This window comes from Quercus lobata, chromosome 4 (assembly GCF_001633185.2).
Source record: "Quercus lobata isolate SW786 chromosome 4, ValleyOak3.0 Primary Assembly, whole genome shotgun sequence".
NCBI classification, from domain to species: Eukaryota; Viridiplantae; Streptophyta; class Magnoliopsida; order Fagales; family Fagaceae; genus Quercus; species Quercus lobata.
Window position 1 is genome coordinate 76,556,049 of NC_044907.1, and position 24,131 is coordinate 76,580,179.

The 24,131-nt window shown below is 34.1% G+C and overlaps 1 protein-coding gene, 1 long non-coding RNA gene and 1 pseudogene across 5 annotated transcripts; 1 reads left to right on the forward strand and 2 right to left on the reverse strand.

Annotated features, from left to right (window-relative positions):
* Window positions 1-1,963: 1,963 nt before the first annotated feature.
* LOC115985837 lies at window positions 1,964-8,111 on the forward strand (annotated as a pseudogene).
* Window positions 8,112-11,620: 3,509 nt separating this feature from the next.
* LOC115987429 lies at window positions 11,621-14,134 on the reverse strand. Its single transcript, XR_004091081.1, has 2 exons — window positions 13,941-14,134; window positions 11,621-11,983 (listed from the first exon to the last, which is right to left on the reverse strand). It is a non-coding gene; the product is annotated as an uncharacterized LOC115987429 (long non-coding RNA).
* A 3,869-nt stretch (window positions 14,135-18,003) lies between these two features.
* On the reverse strand, window positions 18,004-21,737 carry LOC115983286 (DNA polymerase zeta processivity subunit). Of its 4 annotated transcripts, none has more exons than XM_031105938.1 (6): window positions 21,627-21,737; window positions 20,383-20,545; window positions 20,190-20,270; window positions 19,901-20,013; window positions 18,668-18,857; window positions 18,004-18,383 (listed from the first exon to the last, which is right to left on the reverse strand). In XM_031105938.1, the coding sequence occupies exons 2-6, from the start codon at window positions 20,411-20,413 to the stop codon at window positions 18,184-18,186; spliced, it is 615 nt and encodes a 204-aa protein (XP_030961798.1). In that variant the 5' UTR covers window positions 20,414-20,545; window positions 21,627-21,737; the 3' UTR covers window positions 18,004-18,183. The 4 variants fall into 4 exon arrangements, with proteins under 4 accessions (XP_030961798.1, XP_030961799.1, XP_030961797.1 ...); XM_031105939.1 differs by having other exon boundaries at window positions 20,383-20,570; XM_031105937.1 differs by having other exon boundaries at window positions 20,383-20,610.
* Window positions 21,738-24,131: the final 2,394 nt, after the last annotated feature.

Here is a 24,131-nt window from a genome sequence, read left to right on the forward strand (position 1 = left end):
TCAATCCAAACTGAGTTTGAGTGATGAAAACATAGAGAGGAAATCAAGCCAAACACTCAAAATTGTGTGGGTCCCATGTAATTCTCAAACTCAGTTATGAAAACTCAGTCATATGACTCAAAACACCCCTAATCCAAATAGGGCCTAAAACATTTCTATCCTCCCACTTTTTCATTATTTCTCTATTTTCTATCATTTTACTTTCTTATCCACGGACTCTAAAATATTAGAAATAAAGCATGCTTATGAAAAAAAAAAAAAAAAAAAAAAAAAAAAAAAAAAAAAAAAAAAAAGCACGCATTAATTTGCGAGGTCTAGCTAGAGGACTTTGTCAGATTTTCGGCTGAATAGCTATTAAGAAATATATATTTGACTTTGTCCTTCTTCTAGGCAACCTACAAAGAAATATATATTTGAATTTGTCAGATTTCATTATTTGTACTTCTTAGTATAAAAAGTATTGGCTTGGCATTGATGTTTCACAACACATTCATCATTATTATCATATAGAGAGAGAGAGATGGTGGTGCGAACTGTGTTTCAGATACTTTTGTTATTGGGATCAATTAATACAGTAGTAAGAGCATCTCCAGCAGCTAATGTAAAACCAAATTTGGACCACCAAACAGCACTGTTCACACTCCAGCAGCTGCTCCAAACGCACAGGTTCTCTAAATATTTTTTTGAAGTTGCTACAGTAATTCTCTTAATTTAGAGAATACTGTAGCAACTCTATTCCCTTATTATATATTAAAAAATTAAACAATGGCATTTAATTTACAATTCTTTCTCTCTCCCAAACGTTTTTCCTTCTTCTCTATTGTTTGGTTTCTCTTCATCAGAAAGCTCCCTCTCTTCAAAAACGCCACTCTCACGAAATCAACCCTCGCCGCTGCTCTCTCTCACAAAAATCTCGCACCGTGTCTTTCACAAAAGAACTCGCACCGTGCCTTTCAATCGAAGTTCGCTCAACCACCTGTGACGAAGAATAGAGTTCTGAAGCTCAACCTTGAATATCGGTACACAATTTTGATTTAATAGGGTTTTTGTCATTTTTGAATTTATTAGTTTATCGTACGAGTTCTGAAGCTCACCCTTTTCTATTGTTCTTCACCGTTATGTGGGTTTAGGTTTTGGGTTTTTGGTTCTTTTGTCTCTATCTTTCACTCTGTTCTTGATCTTTTTTCTATTTTTTCTATTTGATTAATCTTATTAGAGTCAATAAATTAATCTCAACCTTGAATATCGGTACCCAAACCAAGAAAAACAAAAAACCCCAAACAAAAACATTGAGAATCTGAATATCGGTACCCAAACTTTAATCTTATTATGTCTCTTTTTTTTTTTTTTTTTTTTTTGGTGTGGAAATATTGAGAATCTGAATTCTGGGTTTTTTTGTAGCTGAAATTGTGATGGCAATGATGTTTGATCGATGAATTCATATTGGGTTTTGCATGTTTGTCATTTTTTCTTGGTGGGTTTTTGATATCTATGTGGTTGGAATGGTTTTTGGAAAATGTTTTCTGGGAAATGCGTGTGTAAATAATTCTATGAATGAAAATGTAAGTGACTAATCTAATGGTTCATGTTGCATTGAGTTGTGTAGTTCTAGAATGTGGTAATTTCTGTTGCTTGGTTCCATGAGATTTTGTGAAAATTGTTTCTGAATGTATAATCTTAATTGTGAGATCTCTTGTGCTGTTAATATTTTGGGTTAAGAATGAAAAATTTATAGACAGCTTTGAGGTTGAGTTTTTTAGAATGTGGCGATCATTGTAGTTTTGTTCCTTATGGTTTCTGTGTAATTGAGATAAATTATTGTTAATTGCTTGAAACTGTGATAGAACTGGGAGTTTGATGCCAATAAACCATGAACTGAATGTAAGGGATTCCTTACACATTATAGAATTATTGTTTCTGTGTAACTTAATGTAAATTATTGTTTTTGTTTTTGTTACTAGGAATGGATTCAAGTATTCCAAGGGACACATCTTTCACTAATCTTTTAGAAGATAGTTATGATGAATATATGTCAGGATCTTCACGTATAAGTGAAGATAGTGTTCCACAAGCTCAAGCATTTAGCCAAATGTCTCCACCCCAAGTTGAATCCACGGCTAAGAAACTACAACGTGGCAGCAACTTCACCATACAAGAAGACGTGCTTCTTGTGTCCACATTTCTCAATGTCAACCAAGATGCACTGCAAAGCACTAACCAAAAACGCACAACATATTGGTCAAGAATTTGGGAGTATTACCACCAATGGAAGACCTTCACTTCTGAGCGTACGGTGAGTTCTCTAACGAACCGATGGTCAACAATTCAACTTTGCACCAATAAGTTTTGCGGGTGTTTGGCACAAATTGAATCAAAGAATGAAAGTGGTAAGACTAATGAAGACAAGGTACATCTTATAAAGAAATTTGTATTAATTTGCTAATTTGTTCCAACTATTTCAAGATAGTAACTATAAACTATTTGTTAATTTTTCAGCTTAATGCAGCAAAAGAGCTCTATCAAGTATTGCAGCATACCAAATTTCAATATGAACATTGTTGGAATTTATTAAAGCACTCACCAAAATGGTTGGCTATTGGTAACAGTCAGCAACCAAAAAAAAGAGGGAGATCTGAGCCATCTTCACGTTCTAATCTAGAGTCAATAAGTTTAGAGGATGATGATATTCCACAAGTTCCAATTGTAAGCTTGGAGAGACCACTAGGGGTGAAGGCCCAAAAAGAAAGATTGAAGAAACAAAAGTCCAGAGAAGGCACGACTTCACATATAGAAGACATATTGAATGTCATGATGGAAGAAAGAAGAAAAATGAGTGAGATGAAAATGGCGTGTATTGAAAAAGGACGTCTTGTAGACCAGGAGCATGATATGGCACGAATTCAACTTAAGGATAAAAAACTTGAAATAGCAAGAATGAAGGAGGAAAATGAAATGGAGAAATTGAGAATGGAAAAGCTGAAGGAAGAAAAAGAGCTTATGATGATGGATGTAAGTATGTTGTCTCCACTGCAGCAAGAATATATTCGTCAATGCCAAATGGAAATCCTTGAAAAACGAAGGTCTTGTTCTTAGACTATTATCATTATCAATGCTCTTATTTTGTATATGATTAAAAGAGCTCTTTAAACTTGTTTTGTATATTGGGTCACTCATTTTTGTTTTGCTACAATATGATATTGTTGCACTATTCATTTTGTTTTGCTACAATGTGATCCTATTGCACTATATACAATGTGATCTTGTTGCATTATATATGTATATCTGTTTTCCCCTTCTATTTTTCTGATGGTAATCTCCCCCCCTCGCTTGAGGCAATTTGTAAGGGAGATGCCTTTGCTTGTAATCCTTCTTAGTCTTTTAATGAAATTGCAGTTCATCAAAAAAAAAAAAAAAAGGTGGTGTTCAACCTTATTGTATTAAAGCTTTGATTGTGCTGTTGTGTGTGTGTGCGCTGCTCTGTGTGTGTGTGTGTACTCTACTCATATACAGGGGCTGTGCAGGGGCTGTGTGTGTGTGTGCTACTGTGTGTGTCTGTACAGGGGCTGTGTGTGTGTGTGCTGCTGTGTGTGTGTGTGTGTGTGCGCATGTTGCTGCTGCTGCTGTGTGTGTGTGTGTCCCTTTAACAGGGGCTGTGTGTGTGTGTGTTGGTTGCTGCTGCTGCTGTGTGTGTGTGTGTGTGTGTTGCTGCTGCTACTGCTGTGTGTGCTGCTGCGTGTGTGTGTGTGTTGTTGCTGCTGCTCTGTGTGTGTGTGTGTGCTACTGCGTGTGTGTGTGTGTTGCTGGTACTGCTATGTGTGTGTGTGTGCTGCTGCGTGTGTGTGTGTGTGTGTGTGCCTGCTGCTGCCGCTGCTGTGCATGTGTGTGCGTTGTTGTGTGTGTCTGTGTGTGTGTGTGCTGTCGCTGTGTGTGTCCGTGTGTGTGTGCTGCCCAGCTGTGTGTGTGTGTGCGTTGCTGTGTGTGTGTTTCCTTCAACAGGAGCTCTGTGTGTGTGCTGCTACTGTGTGTGTCTGTGTGTGTGTGCTGCTGCTGTGTGTGTATGTGTATGTGTGCTGCTCAGCTGTGTGTGTGTGTGTGCGTTGCTGTGTGTGTGTTTCCTTCAACAGGGGCTGTGTGTGTGTGCTGCTGCTCTGTGTGTGTGTGTGTGTGCTGCCCATATACAGGGGCTGTGTTGTGTTGGAAATTTGAAAAATATAGCTGTTGGGAATGAATAGAGAAAGAATAAAAAAATATTAAAAAAAAGAATAAAGAAAGGTTAAAGAAATAATGAAGAAATAATATTTAAATGAGATAGAGAATGGAATAGAGAATCTGTTGAAAGGTGGATTTGAAAAAGTTGGTAGTTAAATGTAAATGTTACTGTAGATTCTCCAAATAGTACAAAAATTTGGAGAATCTGCTGGAGATGCTCTAAAAGGAGCAAGTATAGCAAAGGACTCATGTCAAGCACAGTGTGGGGACGTTGATATTCCATACCCTTTTGGAATAGGAGCTGGTTGCTACATCAACGATTGGTTTGCGATAGATTGCAATAATCTAAGTGCTGTGGCCTCATCTCCCAAACCTTTCTTGAAGAGCTTCAAACTGGAGGTGCTAAATATTTCATTACAGAATGGCACAGTTCGTGTCAACTATCCAATTTTTTCGATGTGTGCAAATGGTACTAAGACAGAAGCAAGTGTGGATTTAGCACCAAGCCCTTTTGTGTTCTCGCAATTCGCAAACAAATTTCTTGCTGTGGGTTGTGACAATTTCACGTCATTGACATCCCCAAATAGTACAATTTTTGGTGGCTGCAGGTCTGTTTGTGTCACAAACACCACACTACTCAAAAATAATAATGGCATTAGTTGCAATGGCACCAACTGCTGCCAAACCTCGATCCCTTCAAATCTCCAACTGTTTAACGCAACTATAGAGTCAATAAACAGGGAATCTCAAAGTACCATAGATTGCAAGTATGCATTCTTAGCAGAGCAGATGTGGTTCGAAGTCAATTTGATAAACCCCTTTGAAATCCAAAATATGTCCCAAGTTCCTGTGACATTAGATTGGGGGATAAATACAACATTGTTCCCTCTTGTTACGGGAAGTAACCAATCATCAAGTTATAACTCATCATCCTATACATGTTCAAATAAATCTTCTACCTTTACATGTTTTTGCAAATCCGGCTTCGAAGGAAATCCATGTCTTCCTCAAGGATGTACAGGTAAACTACTTCTCCGAGCCTATTAATTTTAAGTATCGTCAAATCAATATAGGAATTTTTATATTGATATTTCATAACGTAGTAAAGGTTGAAATTTTCAAATCACTCTAATTATCAAATTATTATTTAAAAAAAGAAAAAGAAAAAGGAGTTGAAACTTTCAAAGGATTGTCTAGATCAGCCAAGGAATGTAAGTTCTAATAGTAATGAACTTCCAAATTTACCAACTTTTTTTTTTTTTGGTAAATCAATCATATCACTTAGATATTTAAAATGATTGTTTTTGGATGATTGTCAATGTGGCTTTCAGTTTTGTTGCTCAAATTGTTCTAAAGCTGTGTTTTTCATTATATGTCAGATATTAACGAATGCATAGATTCTAAAATGTGTTTGGGTGCCTGGAATAACTCTTCAACTGGCTGGAATAACTCTTCGAGATCCCTCTGCGTAAACTTAGGTCATACTATTGTTTACCAGTCATCGAGCCTCGTCCTCCTCCGACTAAAGCGATCACAATAGGCACGTCTTTTTTGTTTTTTGTTTAACAGATACTTTAATTTCTTCAGATTTTCTACCAAAGTTGTGGAACTTTTCCTGCTGTTTTTTATTTTAAAATTCGTTTAGCGATTTGAACTTATCTTTCTTGTCACCTACACAGTTTCTCGAAAAAAAATAAATAAATAAACTACCTTATTGTTTGTGTAACATCAAGCCACATGTCCCATTCCTTTGCTAGTTTTTAATTTTATTCAATAAAAACTTGTATGCTTTGTACTAATTTAATTTTTAGGTAAACCGCTCGTATTATCAGTTATTAAAAACAAATTAAAAAACAAAACAAAAAAGGTCGTAGAATCATTTAAACCATGTTTGGGAGATTATAAAAGAATCAAATGAAGAGTAATAGAGAGAACACAATGGAGTGGAATATGATGTAATTTTTTATAGTATGCTTAGGAGTCTATAAATGAAATATCCAATTAATTTTATTAGAGCAGGAGTATTGAGGTGTAAAACCCCCCAGTTGCTACTTTAGCAACTAAAAAGTCAAAACCCACCCACATTGGGGGGGTTGGGTCTCTATTTATTTTTACCAACTGCAAATAGTTGGTTCTCATATATGAGAACCAACAATTCACAAGGATGTAAAATAAAAATAAAAAATTAATAAGAAAAGAGAGACAAAAAGGTAGAGAGGTAAAAGAAATACAGGAGAAGAGAGAAAAACCAAAATTTTTATATTATTTGTTGGTATAGTTTATATTATTTTAATGAGTTGTATGTAAAAATAAAAATCAAGATTTTGGATGAATTGTAAAATTGAATGGTAAAATAGATAAAGTACGTTTAGAGGATGTAAAATAGACACTTTTTTGCATCCCTGGATGCTACGTTCCGTTTGATTTTTTATTTAAATAGGGATAAAATCAATATTTCGTGCCAATTTTATTAAAATAAAGATTATTATTATTTTGAGAGGAATGGGATAGAATGATCATCCCTTATAACCATTTCAAACAAGGGAACAGATGCAATATTCTTGATAGATCAATTCTATTAGATTGATTTCCATTCCTTTCTCTTATTCCAAAAGGAAGTAAGGAACTATTAAGAGGCAAAACATGTTTCTTTTATATATATAAATATATATATATATATATATATATATTCCCCCATTAACAATTCTTAGTATTTCCTTCTCTTGTATAGTTTGCCAAGTTTTTTGAGCATTCAAAGAAGATGTGTCTCTATTTTACTTGTACATATTATAACCTTTACTACAACGAGTAATCCTTTCCTATTTGATTGCGCTATGCAGGTATTAGCACAAGCCTTGGGTTACTATTTTTGCTAATTGGTGGATGGTGGTCCTACAAAGTGGGAAAGAAAAGGAACAACATTAAACACAAGGAGAATTTCTTCAAATCAAATGGTGGTTTATTGCTACAACAAAATTATCTTCAAGTGAAGTTAATGTTGAGAAAACCAAATTGTTTAATTCAAAGGAACTGGAAAAGGTCGCTGACCATTTTAATGTGAATAGAATACTTGGCCAAGGAGGACAAGGCACCGTTTACAAAGGCATGTTGGTAGATGGAAGGATCATTGCAGTGAAAAAATCCAAGGTAATTGATGAAGCAAAACTTGAAGAATTCATCAATGAAGTTGTCATTCTTTCACAAATTAACCATAGGAATGTGATTAAACTACTTGGTTGTTGTCTAGAAACAGAAGTTCCTCTGCTAGTTTATGAATTCGTTCCTAATGGAACTCTATCTCATTATCTCGATGGCCAAAATGAGGAGTTTCCACCAACATGGGATATGCGCTTACAAATTGCCAATGAAGTTGCAAGAGCTTTTTTCTACTTACACTCAACAACCTCCTCACCCATTTACCACCAAGACATTAAGACTACAAAGATACTCCTACATGATAAGTACATAGCCAAAATAGCAGACTTCGGGACTTCAAGATCCATTACTATTAATCAAACTCACCTAACCACAATAGTACAAAGCACTTTTGGTTATTTGGACCCTGAATATTTCTAGTCAAGTCAGTTTACTGAAAAGAGTGATGTTTATAGTTTTATGTTGTCCTTACTGAACTCTTAACAGGAGAAAAAGCAATCTCTTCTACAAGGACACAAGGAAACAAAAGTTTAGCCACATATTTCATTCATTCAATGGAGGAGAACAATTTGTTTAATATTATTGATGCTCGAGTTATGAAGGATGCTAAGAAAGAAAAGATTATAACTGTTGCAAATCTTGCAAAAATGTGCTTGAACTTGAGTGGAAAGAAACAATCAACAATGAAAGAAGTTGCAACGCAGTTAGAGGCAATTCGAACATTACGAAAAGCTCCTAATGTTTGAAAGTTCAAATAGTGTATAAAACACCCTTGAATGTTTAGACCCCCAATTACAAAATAACCAATTCAAGCTTTGTGTCAAACAACTAGTGTGCGGAAAATGAATAAAAGCTATAAACAGAATTGGTAAACAATCTAAACCAATTAAAATCACAACCCACAGCAGATAATAAAAGGCAAAGATAAAAGGGAAGGAAGATGCAAATACAAGGACAACACACGATGTGTTATCGAAGAGGAAACCGAAACCCTCGGCGTAAAACCTCTCCACCGCCCTCCAAGTGGTAAGTAATCCACTAGAAAATGTAGTTGGAATACATGAACAGTAATAGACCCTCCAAGCCTAATCTACCTAGTATACCTAAGCCCTCCAAGCTTCTTGCTCCATCGAGGTTGCGCCGAACCTATTTCTTTTCTAGCTTCCTGGATTCCGCTACTTGACCATAGCATCAACCAATGTAGATTGGTTCCTTCCTAACTGCTTTCCAGAACACCAAACAGCTCTCTCACAGTAATGGATATGGTGAGAAAAGGTTTTGGTAAAAGACCTCTCAAGGGTTTTACAATGGAGAGGAGGAGAGTTGAGGAATTTGAAGAGACTCTTATGTAAAGATTGTAGATGAATCAATCTTATTTTACTCTAGGGTTTCTCTCTCAAAATTCTCTCTGAAAACTCTCTTTCTTTTGTGGATATAAGGGGTATTTATACTGGGACAAGAATGGAATGTGAAGAGTTAGGTTTTTCAAAACAGTGGACGTCAAATACAAATATACGTGCCACATCAAATACAAATATATTCTTGTAGCCCTGTAATGACTGAGCCACATCAATCTAGAGAGACCTATACGTGCACACATACATTCAATATGCTCTTACCTCCAAAAAGAAAAATCTACCTATATGCAATTGCCCATTGTAGATAGATAACATCCCTTTTATGTTAAACATAGTTTTTGGCTCAAAATTATTGGAACCATAACGCTATACCTCCCAAATTATATAGCCAAGAAAAAAGAGCTAACGCACGTCTAAGTTCTAACCTGACCTTAACGGGTTTGCATTATGAGCAGAGGTGAAGCTGCATTGGTGAATTTTAAGGATGTTGATAAAAGTATATACTATAATGTATAATCAAAATGACAAAACTTAGATACAGTTACTTAGGTTCCCCAACTGAAATAAACCACATAACTGCATTGACCAATGTAACAATACAACCATAATGTACAACAACATGGCTTTTTTTGCCTGTTAGCCTAATTTCTCACATAACAAAAGTGTTTCAAAATTGGCCACATTACTAATATGTTTGGGAAATTAGCCTAACAGACAAATAACACCTAAGAAATTGTACCTAAGTTTTACCCAGATCGGAAATCTCACGTCAATGACCCAAAAAAAAAAAATTAGTGAATAGAAAAAATGAGTCTCAAATCAATGGCAGATTCAATCCTTGTTAATGTCTTCCTTCTTCTTCTTCTTCTTCTTCTTCTTCTTCTTCTTCTCTCTCTCTCTCTCTCTCTCTCTCTCTCTCTCTCTCTTTAATGTTGAATTTTTCTTGTGTCAATAAATTCTGCCTCATCGTTTCACATCCTTCTTTTATGATTTTTTTTTTTTTTTTGTGTTCTAATTGGCTTTCCAAGATGGGTGTGTCAATGCTCTATGCTCTATCCCATCCATATATACTAATGCAAAGTATGCTACAGATGAATCTTGGCCAACCAAGATTGATGACTTTTTCTTGCAAGTTTAACGTTTGGATGTTATATAAAACGTTTTCTTGTTGCTTCCCACTTCAACCTTTTCTTAAAGTTTGAAGCATGCACCATGCCAGTTATTCAAATAGTGCAAATGCATACTGGACAAGATTCTTTACCAGTAGACCAACCTTGAAGCACTATGTCAGAATAATGAGTGGCTATTATTTGGTATCATTTATGTGACTGTTTTAGTTTGTATGATGGATTTAATTGGAATAGTCAAATGACAGTTTTAGAGTTTGAGATTTATTTAACTCTAATGAATAATTGGCCGTAGGGCAACTAGAGTTTTTCAAAGGAAGGAATAGTTCTGAGCCCAATACAGAATCACTCGCAAATGCTTTAGCAATTGCTCAACATCAGGATGGAGTTACTGGTACAAAAAACCTACATATGGCTAATGATTACGCAAAACGTTTGTTGATAGGGTACACAAAGGTGTGAGTTTGGCTTATCAATTCAACCATATGATTTTTCTCAAAGTTTCTCTCTCTCTCTCTTCCTAGTGTCATCCATTTCTTCAAAATTTATGTGTAGGCTAAGGAATTATTTGCATCTTCACTTTCTTGCTTGGTTCAATCTACCTCAAATACTGGATGTGGGAAGTTTCAACCAGTAAAGTATTATGAGCTTCAGCTACTGAGCTATTCTAATTCATTGCTTAAAGGGCTCATTTTATCGTGTCATTTGTATAGCTCTGATGATGGATCTTGTTTTTGACTTTTGAGCACATTTTTTGGTTCTCTTGTTAATATGGTACTTTTTAGCTACAATTAGTTATCCTTGCATTTTTTTTAATGACTAAGAGGCGGTAATGTTTAGAGGGGTAGTTTATCTTTGTATTATTATGGGTTAGCACAAGAATTCACAATCTACATACAACAAAATGAAATTACAAAAACTTCAAAAGAATCAGCTCTTTGTGTCCATGAAATGTAATCAATCACTAACAAATGAACTATTCTTCAGCTATATGATCGCAAGTTGGGAGTTTCCAACTCAATTCATTTACTTTAAATCGTAAATGTCAAAATGATTATACTGTGAATTTAATTTTGTATTACACTACAACCTAAGTTGCTTCTCTCTTAGAAAATTCAAGGGGAAGCACATACAAAATTATCAGCTAAATCCTTGAGTTGATAAACCAACCAAGCTAGACTAACAAAATTTGACTCCAGTCCACTGCACAATAGCACCACAAGGCTTATAAGAGGGGAAAAAGGGGCTGGAACTCAGTTTGCATACATGCAACTCCAAAACTTAACATTTATTATCATTAATTCCACTGGCCAAGGGACATATAATGACAACAAATGCCAGATTTTAGAGCAATAATTTGAGCATTAACTTTAAATCAGAAAAAATTTTGAAACAACTATCCAAGAAAATAGGTTCCAACTTCCAAGCAACAACATGAGTGCACAATGAAATCACAACAAGAGATAGAACAATTAAAGGTACAAACAACCATGCATACATAAATGAAATAGAAAAATTATCTTTAGAAACTACAAAATTTACCTGAAATGAATACACATTGCTTAAAGATTGACATGTGAATATGAAACTTATCCTTGATGTTGAGAAACTAAAAATCCTTTACACAAGCTTCTAGAGCAATTCTAGAATGTCATTATCTACCTATAAGACTGCAGTAAGTGACAAAATTGAGAGCCACTCCCTTGTTGGACAACTCAAATTGAAGTTTATAAAACAATAGAATATATAAATGATTGGAATAGAATCAAATTGAAGTTTATTTCTTTCATGGTACAACTTTTATAGCTATTTTAGGAGGAGAAAAGCTATGTCCATAACACTTTCACAACAAATCTTAGATAGCAAGTTGTTATTTATTGTTACTAGTGAGCAAATAAGTAATTTAAGTGGTAAATTTAAATTAAAACCAATAATAACTTACTACTTGTGATTTGTTGTGAAAATATTGTTGACATAGCACTTCTAATTTTAGGAGAGTTGGTCACATTGTTCATGTGTGATATGGTTCCCAAGACCTATTCTGTATCTATCACAACTCCATAAAGAGTGAAGTTCTCCTCCCATCCAATAACTCCTTGTGAGGATCAACCATATCTTCACTTCAAATAAAACCTATTTAATTACAGATTTTAAAAAATAATAATAATAAAATAAAATAAAAATAAAAAGACAAAAAAAATTGAAAGGAAAAAAACATCAATAATATGAAAAGAAACATCACTTCATAAAAGTAAATAACCACTTCCAACAAATATACATACACCTTATAGATTGACTGGCGAAGTCTTAATAAGTAATTCTTGAAGTGCTTTATCTGCTGGATTTGCAAATATCAAGTCAAACAACATGGATGCAGTGGTTGCATTTGCTGAAAAACCCTTGTCAACCATTATCTTAATAAGTTCCATAGCCTTTGATGTCTCATTATGTTGCAGTAACCCTTGGATTATTGTGTTATATGTGTGATCGTTAGGTGAACAACCGCACCCATCCATTTTCTCAAACATCTCACTTGCTTCTTCTAGTAGTCCCTCTTTGCAAAGCCCTTTGAGCATTATGGTGTAAGTTCGAACATTGGGTTGCAATCCTTTCGTAGGTAGACTATAAAAGTGTTCTCCTGCAACTTTAAGATTCCTAACATTACACAAACCGTCAATCAAAATGTTGTGAATCACAATATTGTTGCCCAACATTTTGTCTTCCAACTCAAGAAACACTTTTATTGCCTCAACAACTTGTCCATTCTTACATAGGCCGTCCAACAAGACGGCATAAGTTTGGGGATCTGGAGGTTGGCCACAAGACTGCATCTTATGGAATAGCTCTAGAGCAGCCTTGTGTCTCTGCACTAGAAAAAACCCACCTATAAGAGTGTTGTAAGTCACAACATTGGGAGTTACTCCCTTGTTGGACATTTCATGAAAGAGATTCATTGCCTCATCAATTCTTTTCTCTTTACAAAATCCATTAATCAATGTGTTATAGCTAACAACATTAGGTGAACAACCCCTCTCAACCATCATGTTCAATGCTTCGATGGCATCCTTCAATTTATTTTGCAAACAGTATCTATCAATCAAAGTATTATAAGAGACTACATCAGGCTTAATACCTCTTTGAATCATCATATCAAAATCTTTTTTCACCTCTATCAACATCCCCTCTTTGCAATATGTGTCCACCAATATGCTGAAGGTTCTCACACTTGGCATGATCTTCCTCTGTGTCATCTCATTCAACAAAGTAATAGCCTCTCTCCACCAGCGGAAATTGCATAAGCCTTGAATTAAGGAATTGTAAGTGATAACGTCTGGCTGAAAGCCTTTACTCCTCATTTCAGATAAAAGGTTCAAAGCCTCAGTTACTAATCTATACTTACATAAACTATCAATAATTGTGTTATACACTGTCAGATTAAGCTCAAAATTCCCTTCTTCCATCTTCCTAAGCAAACCAATAGCCATACTAGTCTGTCCAATCTTACACAGAGCATTCAGTATTGTTCCACAAGTAATTACATTAGGCTTATACCCATTCTTCTCCATTTCTTCTACCACCCTCACTACTCCAGCAATGTTACCTTGAAGACAGAGGCCCTTGACAAGGGTGTTTAGAGTAATAGAGTCTGGGTGATGACCAAGTTTCAAAATTGTTGCCAAAAAAAGAAAACCCAAAATCTACTCGGTTCAAATGGCAGAAGCAGTAAACCAAAAGATTAAGAGTATAAACATTAGGAGAGATACCAAATGATTCAATTCGTTAATTAGAGAAATGACTACTGGGTAATGCTTCAATCTTGCAATGGCACCCAACATGTGATTAAAATTGACAATGGAAGGCAAATGACGCATGTGAAGCATTTTATCAAACAGGTCTAAGGCATGATCAACATTCCTAAAGCTTCTAGATTTGCACTGATCTTTAATAGATTTCAAGAATTGGTTTTGATTGTGATTGTGATTCGGGTTTTTTTTAGCACTAGCAATACTAATAGTAGCAGCAGCAGCAGCAGCAAGAGTAGAATAACAATAAGAACGAAAAGAAGAGTGAGAAGTACGAAGCAGCGTACCCATTTTCCTGAAGATCCAGCAAACAATTCGGCAGTGGAAATCAGAACGAAACGATAGAGTTTGAGAATTGATGGTGAGAGAGCACAAAAGAATTGGGGATGGGGGCAGCTGAAATGTGGTATTTATATCATGCTTTTTAAAAATGTAAGTAGCAAAATAATCAAGCGTAGGCTCGAACTTGAGATAAATTGACCAAAACACACTTACCGCACCACTAAGCCACCGATCAGTTACATCTTCGAAGTAACATAATCTGTATATATCTAATCTAATACTATATAAAAATCCATATACCTTTCCCTGCCATTAAAGATGTTGCGTCGTGTTGGAAAAAATGCCATTTAAAAGTAACAAATTTGGCTTTATAAAGTCTAGAATTTGGGTTAGAATCCGTTTGAAATAAAAGTCTTTTGGTTAGAATCAAATAGTTGCTTAAACTTCGCTTTTAAGTAAATGTGGTGTTGAAGAACTCGCGTGGCTAAAATATTTTATTCTCTATAAATTCTCACCACAATTTTTTTTTAAAAAAAAAGAGATGTGGGTTGCATGTTTAGTTCATTAAGAATGATACTGCAGTCCTATGGTTTTTTCTATCTTTGCTAAGGACGGACAAGGATATTTCAATTAGTTCATGCATGTGATTTGTATAGGGTATATATTAGGTTATAGTACCTTGGTGTCTGCAGAAAAAAATAGTTCATGAGATTAATGACTACCTCAACTAGAACCCAGCACAGCTGGTGAGAAGCTCTCTAGAGATGGCGTTTCAGTAAAGTAGAGAATTTATTGAGTTGACTACCTAATCCAAGCAAGTAAATAAAGGTAAAATACTATAGTATAAAAATGTTGATCAGATACTAGAAATATGGTTCTCTAGGACGGTCACATCACTCTTGCCTAATGGTCTACTGTTCTATTAAAAGACTTCTATTTATTTAAAAATTTGTTAACTCAATTTATGATAAAAACAAAGGCAAAAGATAACCAAAAAACTAATAGAGTTGTGTAAATGGTAAAAAATTAAGAGGGAAAATTTTCTTGTTTAAGCGCTAAAAAAAAAAAAAAATTCCTTCTTTAACTGCAAATGTTAAGGTGAAAAAGTTGTTTGTGTTTCATTCTATCATAACAGCACACAGTTTTTTATTCTTAGTTCTTACTTAATCATACACTGTGCCTTATTTAACAACCTCATATCTAGTCAAACGCTAAAAATCAAAATGATGTTATGTTCGTAGATGGCGCCAAAGCTAGATATCACATCTAATATTTTTTAGGAGATGTTGAGAAGATCCGGTAGTTATTTCAAGGCTATAAGATTTTATTATAATAATATCTTTATGTAAAAAAATAAAAAATTAACAGATAGCATTTAAATGTTTTTACCTTTTACTTTTATTTTTATCATAAATTGAGTCAGCAAATTTTTGAATAGATGTGTATTTTAATGTAATGATGGATCAATAAGCAAAAGTGACATGGTCTACCATAAAAACCTTATAATTTCTTGCAAAAGTGATGTGGTCTATCATGAGAATTTCTCCGGTCAAACAAGTGGCAAAGAATGGAGTTTTAGTACTGTTTGTGTTCTAAAAACAATTGAAATGTGTCGCAGAAATAACCAAGCAAATGCTCTGATTTGAAGTTTTTTCACATCTGTTGTGTTGCAGTATTTGGGCCAGAATCTGATAGCATCAATGATGAAGGGCTCAGCTCTCCACCTAGTAGATGGAAGGGTAAATGCCAAGGCAACAATTTGAATTCACCTACAACAAGTGAGCTCTCTCACTCCGCAGTACTTATGTGAGCATTGTCATGGGTCCAAATTAGTCATTACATAAATAAGAACTAACGAGGTAGAGAAAATTTCATAGTAAAAATAAAATTGGTCATGTTATGAGTGACAAACATTTTTTTGATAAATATGTTACTAGTGATAACTCTCAACAGCAAATATTATTCAGCAGTTTTACCGTTGTGCAGTTTGCTGTGTTAATGGGAGAGAACCAACAACTTAAAAAGGATGCGATCCTAATTCACTCAAAATAAGATGAGTCAATAAATTTCGAAAATTTTTTATACTTGGACTCAGAATCATAAGTGATTGTCTTACGAACTTTTGGGACAGCAAACATAGGTAACTATTAGTCTATTACATAACTTGAGATACATACATAAGACAGTGTCAATAGCATTCATCTTTTAAGCTTTCATCTCATTTAGCAACTCACAGAAATTTTAATATCACAGCAAGATAATTTAGATGAAGGAATTGCAAGAGGTAGAGTTCCTGGCGCAAAATTGCACTGTTGAAAGCTTGCAGGTCATTTGGATGCTCCTTGGCAAACATCCTGGCAACGATGTAGTAACTGATAGAATTGACATTATTTCTACGTCACTTGGTTTCTACCAGTCACTCTGCGTCTTTCCATGCCATGAGAAAAGGCATCTTGACTTCAAGTTCGACTGGAAACTTAGGGCCTCAGACATTAACCCTCTCCAAGTATGCACCTTGGATATTAGCTGTTGCCGCCAACACCATTGACAGGAAATTTGTTGCTCAAGTTTGCTTGGCAATGGACAAGTGTACACAGTGAGCTTTCGATTGAAGTTATTCCATGAAAAAGATAGCATTTCAATACAGTATTCTTTATTAATACCATACTAATTTTTTGAATGATCTAAGAAGGGCCTCTCCATTAATAGCTTCAACTTCAACGAAAAATCGTTTCCCTTGATTTGGGCAGGAGATGCTGCAAACTACTTTGCAGGTGCTGACTTGGATAATTCAAAATATTTCAAAAATGGTTCCATGAATTCTTTCAAAGTACGAGGACAGATTGTTTTCTGTGAACCCTTATGGGATGACATTGATATCTTTTTAGCCAACAGTGTAAAAACCATTATGATCTACCACTAGTGAGGCTCCTATGTCAGCCCATTTTATGACAAAATAGAAATGAGTTTTCTTCTTTTATACACTTGTTTAAGCTTCCACAACATACATAAAAACATTGGACTTTGTGATCACCAAATCATCATGTCACTTTTGTACCATAATGCAACCAGAGTTGCAAATCTTCAAGTCAGTGGACAAAAAAGCTACTTCATTAAGTTCAAAAGTGTTTCAAACTACACTAATCTAAATTGGTTCCAACTCCCAATAACCCATTAGATCAACTAATTAAACTAAAACTAATTAAGTTAAAACAATTAAACTAAAAAAAAAAAAGACATTTTTTAGAAACCCTACCCTACATACCCCACAACTCACACTTTTCAGTTTTCATTCTCACTCTCAGACAGCCTCCACACTCCACACTCCACTCCAATCCAATTCTGCCTCTGCCACTGGCTTCCCCTTTTCTTTCACTCTTAGTCTCTTTTGATCATCAGTGGATCGGCTTCGTTCTTTACTTCTTTTGATAATCAATATGATTCTTCTCTCCCTCTTCCCATTGCTTTCTTGATTTTCTTTGTTCTTCAACAGCTCTACCTCTCTCTCTATTGCTTTGTTTTTTTATATGTGATTAAAGTTAGGGATTTGAAAATCTCGATATGTCATTAAAGTTAGGGTTTTGAAAATCTCAAAAACTGACCAAAACCAATTGAAACCGAAATAAAACCAAAACTGAAAATTTCCAGTTATTTCGATTGGTTTCGGTTAAGAACTTCACAAACCGAAAATTTCAGTTTTGGTCGGCCAAACACTAAGAAAACCGGCCAAATCGAACCGATTTCACCCCTATTATATACCATATGCACTAGAATGATAGGTTATATCTTTACTTTGACTCTTTTTGATATGTTATAAAAATTCTATTAAAGAAACACAGACGTCCCAGTTTACAAGAGGTATAATAAGGCCATATCTTTACTAGATTCTAGATCCTTCTAGGTAATATCTTCTTAATTGCTTCCTGCTTTCCCCCAAGGCTAAGCACACTCAATCTCTCCTTCAGCTTCCACTTCTATGTCAAGCATCATAACTGCAATCTCTTGACTTTGTAAATTTTTCTTTTAACAAAGGTAAGTACTAAATCATTGTGGTTTGTAAACTAAATATATGCTAAATGGAGAATAAAGTTACTTTTTTGGCAGCAGATTTACAAGGACAGTCTTTATAATTTTTTGTGCTATATCAGAGTATACATATTTCTAAATTATATTGAAAAAAATAAAAATGTTAGTACCTGCCTAAAGGTACATATACGCATATATACAGTGTTGTTATACTTCCCCATTTTAAGGCTTTGGTTCAGATAAACTTGGATGTTCTATGTATAACTGTACACAGAGAGGTTCGCTACTCATTGACTTAATAGGGGTCAGGAGGGGAGGTTGCTCCCACTGCCTTGTGTCCGTTGGGATCCATTGCTCCACATCCTTGTTTGCACTAGCTTCTGGAAGGGATCGAAAGTAAGCAGTTATCTCCCACCTGTAGTCTGTCAAAAGAGAAGAGTGTGGGTGCAGGTGGGGGGTAGATTAGAGACCTACCCTTAATTCTAAACATAAAAGGGAAAAAAATCCAGGATATAGATCATGAATGCAGCAAATACTTGAGAATTCCTTCAAGCATAGGAACCAACACCAAGGCATTTGATAAATAATGGAAAGCCATAACAAAATAATATAAAATAATAAAAAAGGCATATTTTGTAACACATGTATACAGAATGAAGTATTAAACTGAGAATCAATATACTGAACTGCCATATTCAGCACTTACCGCGGGGAAGAACCTTAGTAAGAGATTCTGAGACCGAAAGCTTGATTAAGAATGATCTAAGAGAGAACTCCAGGTCAGCTTCTTCAACCTTTGAGCCATATGACAGATTCACTGCAAGCTTGAAAACAAAACGCTCCACTGGGATGCCATCAGTGTTGAAAAAAATAACTGCTGCTCTCTCCACCATTCCCTATTTGTGAAGGACAAGGCTGTTTCAGTTGATAATCATAACATGAAACCAAAATCTTAATATTCTTTGTTAAAATTTATATTTAGGCAACTCAATTCAAATAACTAATTGCAACACAAGTTTTATACATCCCTATATGATGATTGGAAAAATTCATCAAAAGTAAGGAGCCTCTCTGTTACGGATACTTGAATTTTTAATTCAAGTAAAAATTATAGGAGATTATGATGACAGAAGTTGGTTAAAGAAATTATGAGAGAAGCAAATCTTATCTTTAACTAACGGATATAATTAGACAATACCAGAGATTCTATACAAGAAGAAGGGTGACTCCGTCAGTAGAAATTACCCAATTTACCATTCAAAATTTCTTTTCTTTTTTTGATCCCCCCCACTACTTATTTCCATTCAAACTTTCAACATTTGGGTCTATGTTTTGTAACACTTTAATGGTTAATAATCACCCAAATAGCAATAGAGAATCATTCTGAAATTAAAGCACAATATATGATCAATCTTTCAAAGTTAACTAAAACCAATATGGTCAGCTAGACATAACCTATTGTTTCCTCCTTACTTAAATATAACATGTGAATTCTTTCAATACAAGCCAAGCAGTGAAATTCTCCAATACATAAGCCCACTTTAACACCTGAGTATAGCCTCTACTAATATAGGACAAGTATTTTATTTAACTTACAACAAATTGAGAAGGAAAATAACAAATTTACCATGCCAACCACTCAAACCTTTCAGAAGTTATTGGTTACAAACTTAACAAAGCATCATGAATTTGAGGATGACTATCCTATCAAAAAGAAAAAGTATTTGCAATTTGTTTTCCATAGCATTTGTAATATTATTTTTACATTACAAAAATAAAAACAACACCGTGACTAATAGCATACACTAAAAAGATCCTTTATCTACATAGAACATTAGAAATTACATTGACCGAAAAAGGAAGGGGGGGGGGGGGAACTCATTTTATAGATTTAGCATCATCAATTTAAATATTATTTATAACTAAATCCAAAACCAACCTTTTGGATAAAAGGAAGAAGACCAAAGACAGCAGAATGTATATAATCTCTGAGCTGAGGGTGGCGAGCCCTCTGAACCACCAAATTCATATACCTCCTCCTCTCAAATGCACCTTTCACCCACAAATTCACCATCACCCAATTCATCAAGTAGGTATATATAGATAACACAATATCAGAAATGCACTTATTCTTTTCTTTCTTTTCCTCCTGTTTTGATGCATATAAATTTTATAGGCAACCAAACAGAGAGAGAGAGAGAGAGAGAAGGGTTTAAAACGAAACTAACCAGAAGGGTAAACCCCTTTGAGGAAAACAATAGAAGTGATCGCCACTTCCAAGAATTCAACCAAAATCCGAGCTGCTTCACCTGCCATTAATTTTCACTCACACTCAGTTTCTTTTTTCTATTTTCTTTTTTCTTTTTTTCAATTTAAAAGGAAAAAAGGGTATAAGAGAAAAGGAAGTAATAAAGTTAAAACCTTGAGGAGATTGGTTATCTTTCCGATCCATAACACTAATAAATACTATGTATGCGTCTCTGTAAGCTGCAATTTTTGTGCTGCTCCAATTTGGTTATCTGACTCTCTATTTTTGGGTTTGGAAATGCTTGCCAGTTGCAGCCCTTCTGATGATTGTCTTGCGCTTATGTTTCAAATTTTCACCAACTCTCAATTTGAGAACCATACATCATAGTTGTGCTTATTATTCTAGGTAAAATAAATAAAGATACAAAGATGAACTACAAAGTATTACAAAATTAGGGATACAAATATATTCTTGTAGCCCTGTAATGACTGAGCCACATCAATCTAGAGAGACCTATACGTGCATACATACATTCAATAAGCTCTTACCTCCAAAAAGAAAAATCTACCTATATGCAGTTGCCCATTGCAGATAGATAACACCCCTTTTATGTTAAACATAGTTTGCAGCTCAAAATTATTGGAACCATAACACTATACCTACCAAATTATATAGCCAAGAAAAAAGAGCTAACGCACGTCTAAGTTCTAACCTGACCTTAACGGGTTTGTATTATGGGCAGAGGTGAAGTTGCATTGGTGAATTTTAAGGATGTTGATAAAAGTATATACTATAATGTATAATCAAAATGACAAAACTTAGATACAGTTACTTAGGTTCCCCAATTGAAATAAACCACATAACTATATTGACCAATGTAACAATACAACCATTAGGTACAACAACACGGCTTTTTTTGCCCATTAGGCTAATTTCTCACATAATAAAAATGTTTCAAAATCGGCCACATTACTAATATGTTTAGGAAATTAGCCTAACATGCAAAAAAAGCCCAACAACACCTAAGAAACTGTACCTAAGTTTTACCTAGATCAAGAATCTCACATTAATGACCAAAAAGAAAACATTGGTGAATAGCAAAAATGAGTCTCAAATCAATGGCAGATTCAATCCTTTTTGGCAGATTTTGTCTGGGTTCAACTGAAAACTATAAACCCATATGCCAAAACAACATTTTGATCATTTTTCTTTTTCATCTTTGATTATATGAGAAACTTTTTGAAGAGTTAGTGACTTGGGTTCAATCTAATTCTAACATATCTAAAATATTCATTACTGTTCTCCAAGAATTGAACCAAGTCTCAGTTATTCAACATAATAAGTTTATCATTGTATGAAAATATGTGAGTTGTAGCCAAAAATGAATAACATAAAAGGTAGTATGTAGATGGGTTACCTGAGATTTTGGCAGTGGCACGATGGAGAAGAATGAACAGAGGCGATAACTGTGTGAGGGGGTTTTGGCGTTTTTAGAAACGTGTTTCCAAATAAAAACGCGATGCCAAGAACACGTCTTTTCTTTTCGCGTTTACCCTTAAAAGAGTTCAAATTTTTTATTTTTGAGGTTTTTTATTTTTATTTTTTAATTTAAGATTACAATTAACATCTGGATTTTTTTTTTTCTAAAAAAATAAAATCAGGAGCTAAAGATAGCAATGGGACAGTAGTACAGGACAACTTATTAATTTCACCGCTCCATGAGTGATAAGTAATTATTGTGAAGTCCAAGATTATTACTCCCTCCTCTCACATGAGAAATAGATTATGTATTTTTTTGCTTTATTTCCTATTTGAGACAAAAAAAGAAAAAAATGCACGTAGGGTAAGAGTGGGATAGGTCAAGGTCAAAATGAGTTGGAGACACGTTATCATTTCTAATGAAGTGACTTGACATTAACGAGGTAAAGATAATGAAAAAGAAGAAAGTCAATTGTGAAAGTGGTAAGAGAGAAAAAGTAAAGAAATATTATACCTACAATATTTTTACAATAAATTCTAAGTGACAGATTGTTACTGATTTTTATTGGTGAAAAAAAAAAGTAACTTTAGTGGTTCAAATTAGAACTAATAACAATTACTACTTATAATTTGTTAGGAAAATGTTATAACATAATAATTCTTAAAAAAAAAAAAAAAAAAAAAGTGAGGAGATATGTATAGAATATACTAAATTGATTTGTCCTCTTACTTAGATATCAAGAGTGAAGATACCCACCATTGATATGTACAGAAAATACTAAATTGTTAAATGTCCCATGCCACATTTCGTGAACAACTATACCCAAAAATGAAAGAATTGTGATATGGCGTTCAATAAGCCACTGCTTGACTTTAAATGTGCATATGCACACACAAATATATATATATATATATATATATATATATATATATTTATATATATATATACACTGTCAAATTTGGAAAGCTAATCAGAATGCACTAAATTTTAGAATATTTCAGTAATCTTTCTATGTAATCCCCCTTCTTTCTCCTTTCATTTCCCTATGTTCCAAACATACCTCATTTAAAATAAATAAATAATTAATTAATTAATTTGAAGCATTTTGCTTGCACATTCCATTTAGCTAGTAGTTACTTTTTGTTTGAAAATTAACTGAGAGTACGGACCCAGAAGGGCCCAAAGGGGCTCGCCCCCAGGCCTTATGAAAAAAGTAACGATAAGTATATTTTATATATAATAGGTAAAGCCCAAAAATATGTATATTTAGGCACCTCTTTCGTGTAGCGTGGCCTTCTTACCTCCAAAACCATCGGCCCAACTTAACCCAGTCCAGCCTAAATTCATGTAAATTTTCAACCCAAAACATAATAAATTTTATTAAAAAACAAAGCAAAAATAAATTAGCAAATAAAAAACTAATAGTATTTTGTATCTTTTGTTTTTGTTAATAAATAAATGCATCTTAATGTATTAATATTAAGAAACAATAATTTTATTATTAAAAACACACAGAAAGAGGAGAGAATGTTTTAAAGAAACTGATAGTAGTGTATATTCAAAAGAGCTTAACTCTTGAATACATAGTATAGACTTTAAACCTCTTTAACTCACACTCATTTTCCAATGTGCAATTAATCCACTATTTTTTTTTTTTTTTTTGAGATGAAGTTATCAAAATAAAACCAAATTTAAGAAATAAACAAGCAAAACATGGGCCAGAACAATGGGAATCAGAGTAACATACATTACGAAACCCATAAGCTGAAATAAGTCACAATCTCATTCATAACTAATTAACTACCAGTATATAAGTTAGAATTTATCCCCAAAAAAAAAAAATTACATGGTAGCTTTAGGAGGTGAGTAAATGATTTTGGTTTTTTGGCAGGTGAAAGCATGAAAACTCATTGCAATGTAACAAAATAATTTAAATAAAGAGTAGGGGAAAGATTGTACAACCCACCTATACAATTTTTTATTTATTTGTAATTTATCCCCAATTTGGAGAGAGAGAGAGAGAGAGAGAGAGAGAGAGCTAAAATTTAATACCAAAATCAATATTCTTGTTTCTTTTAGGGGTGTTTGTAATACTCATGGCAATGCATATTACAGTACACCGGTATTGACTGATACCTAAAATATATCGTACCACTAGCCAAACCGATACAATCTCCAGTACGGTATTGACTTCCTTGGTGAGAGTTTGAATGCTAACAAAGGCACAATTTATACTACCTAATTCCTTTACAAAGCATAGGATGTCGAATAACTTCAAAATAAAGGATATTATTAAAAATATTTCAAATTTTACTGCACAAAGTTTACAAACCAACATAACAATAAATATGATGCACTTCAATGACAAAAGAAATAAATGTCTGAACTTTTTTTTTTTTTTTGTTTTCTTTTATTCCTATAAACTTTATTTTCACCCATCAA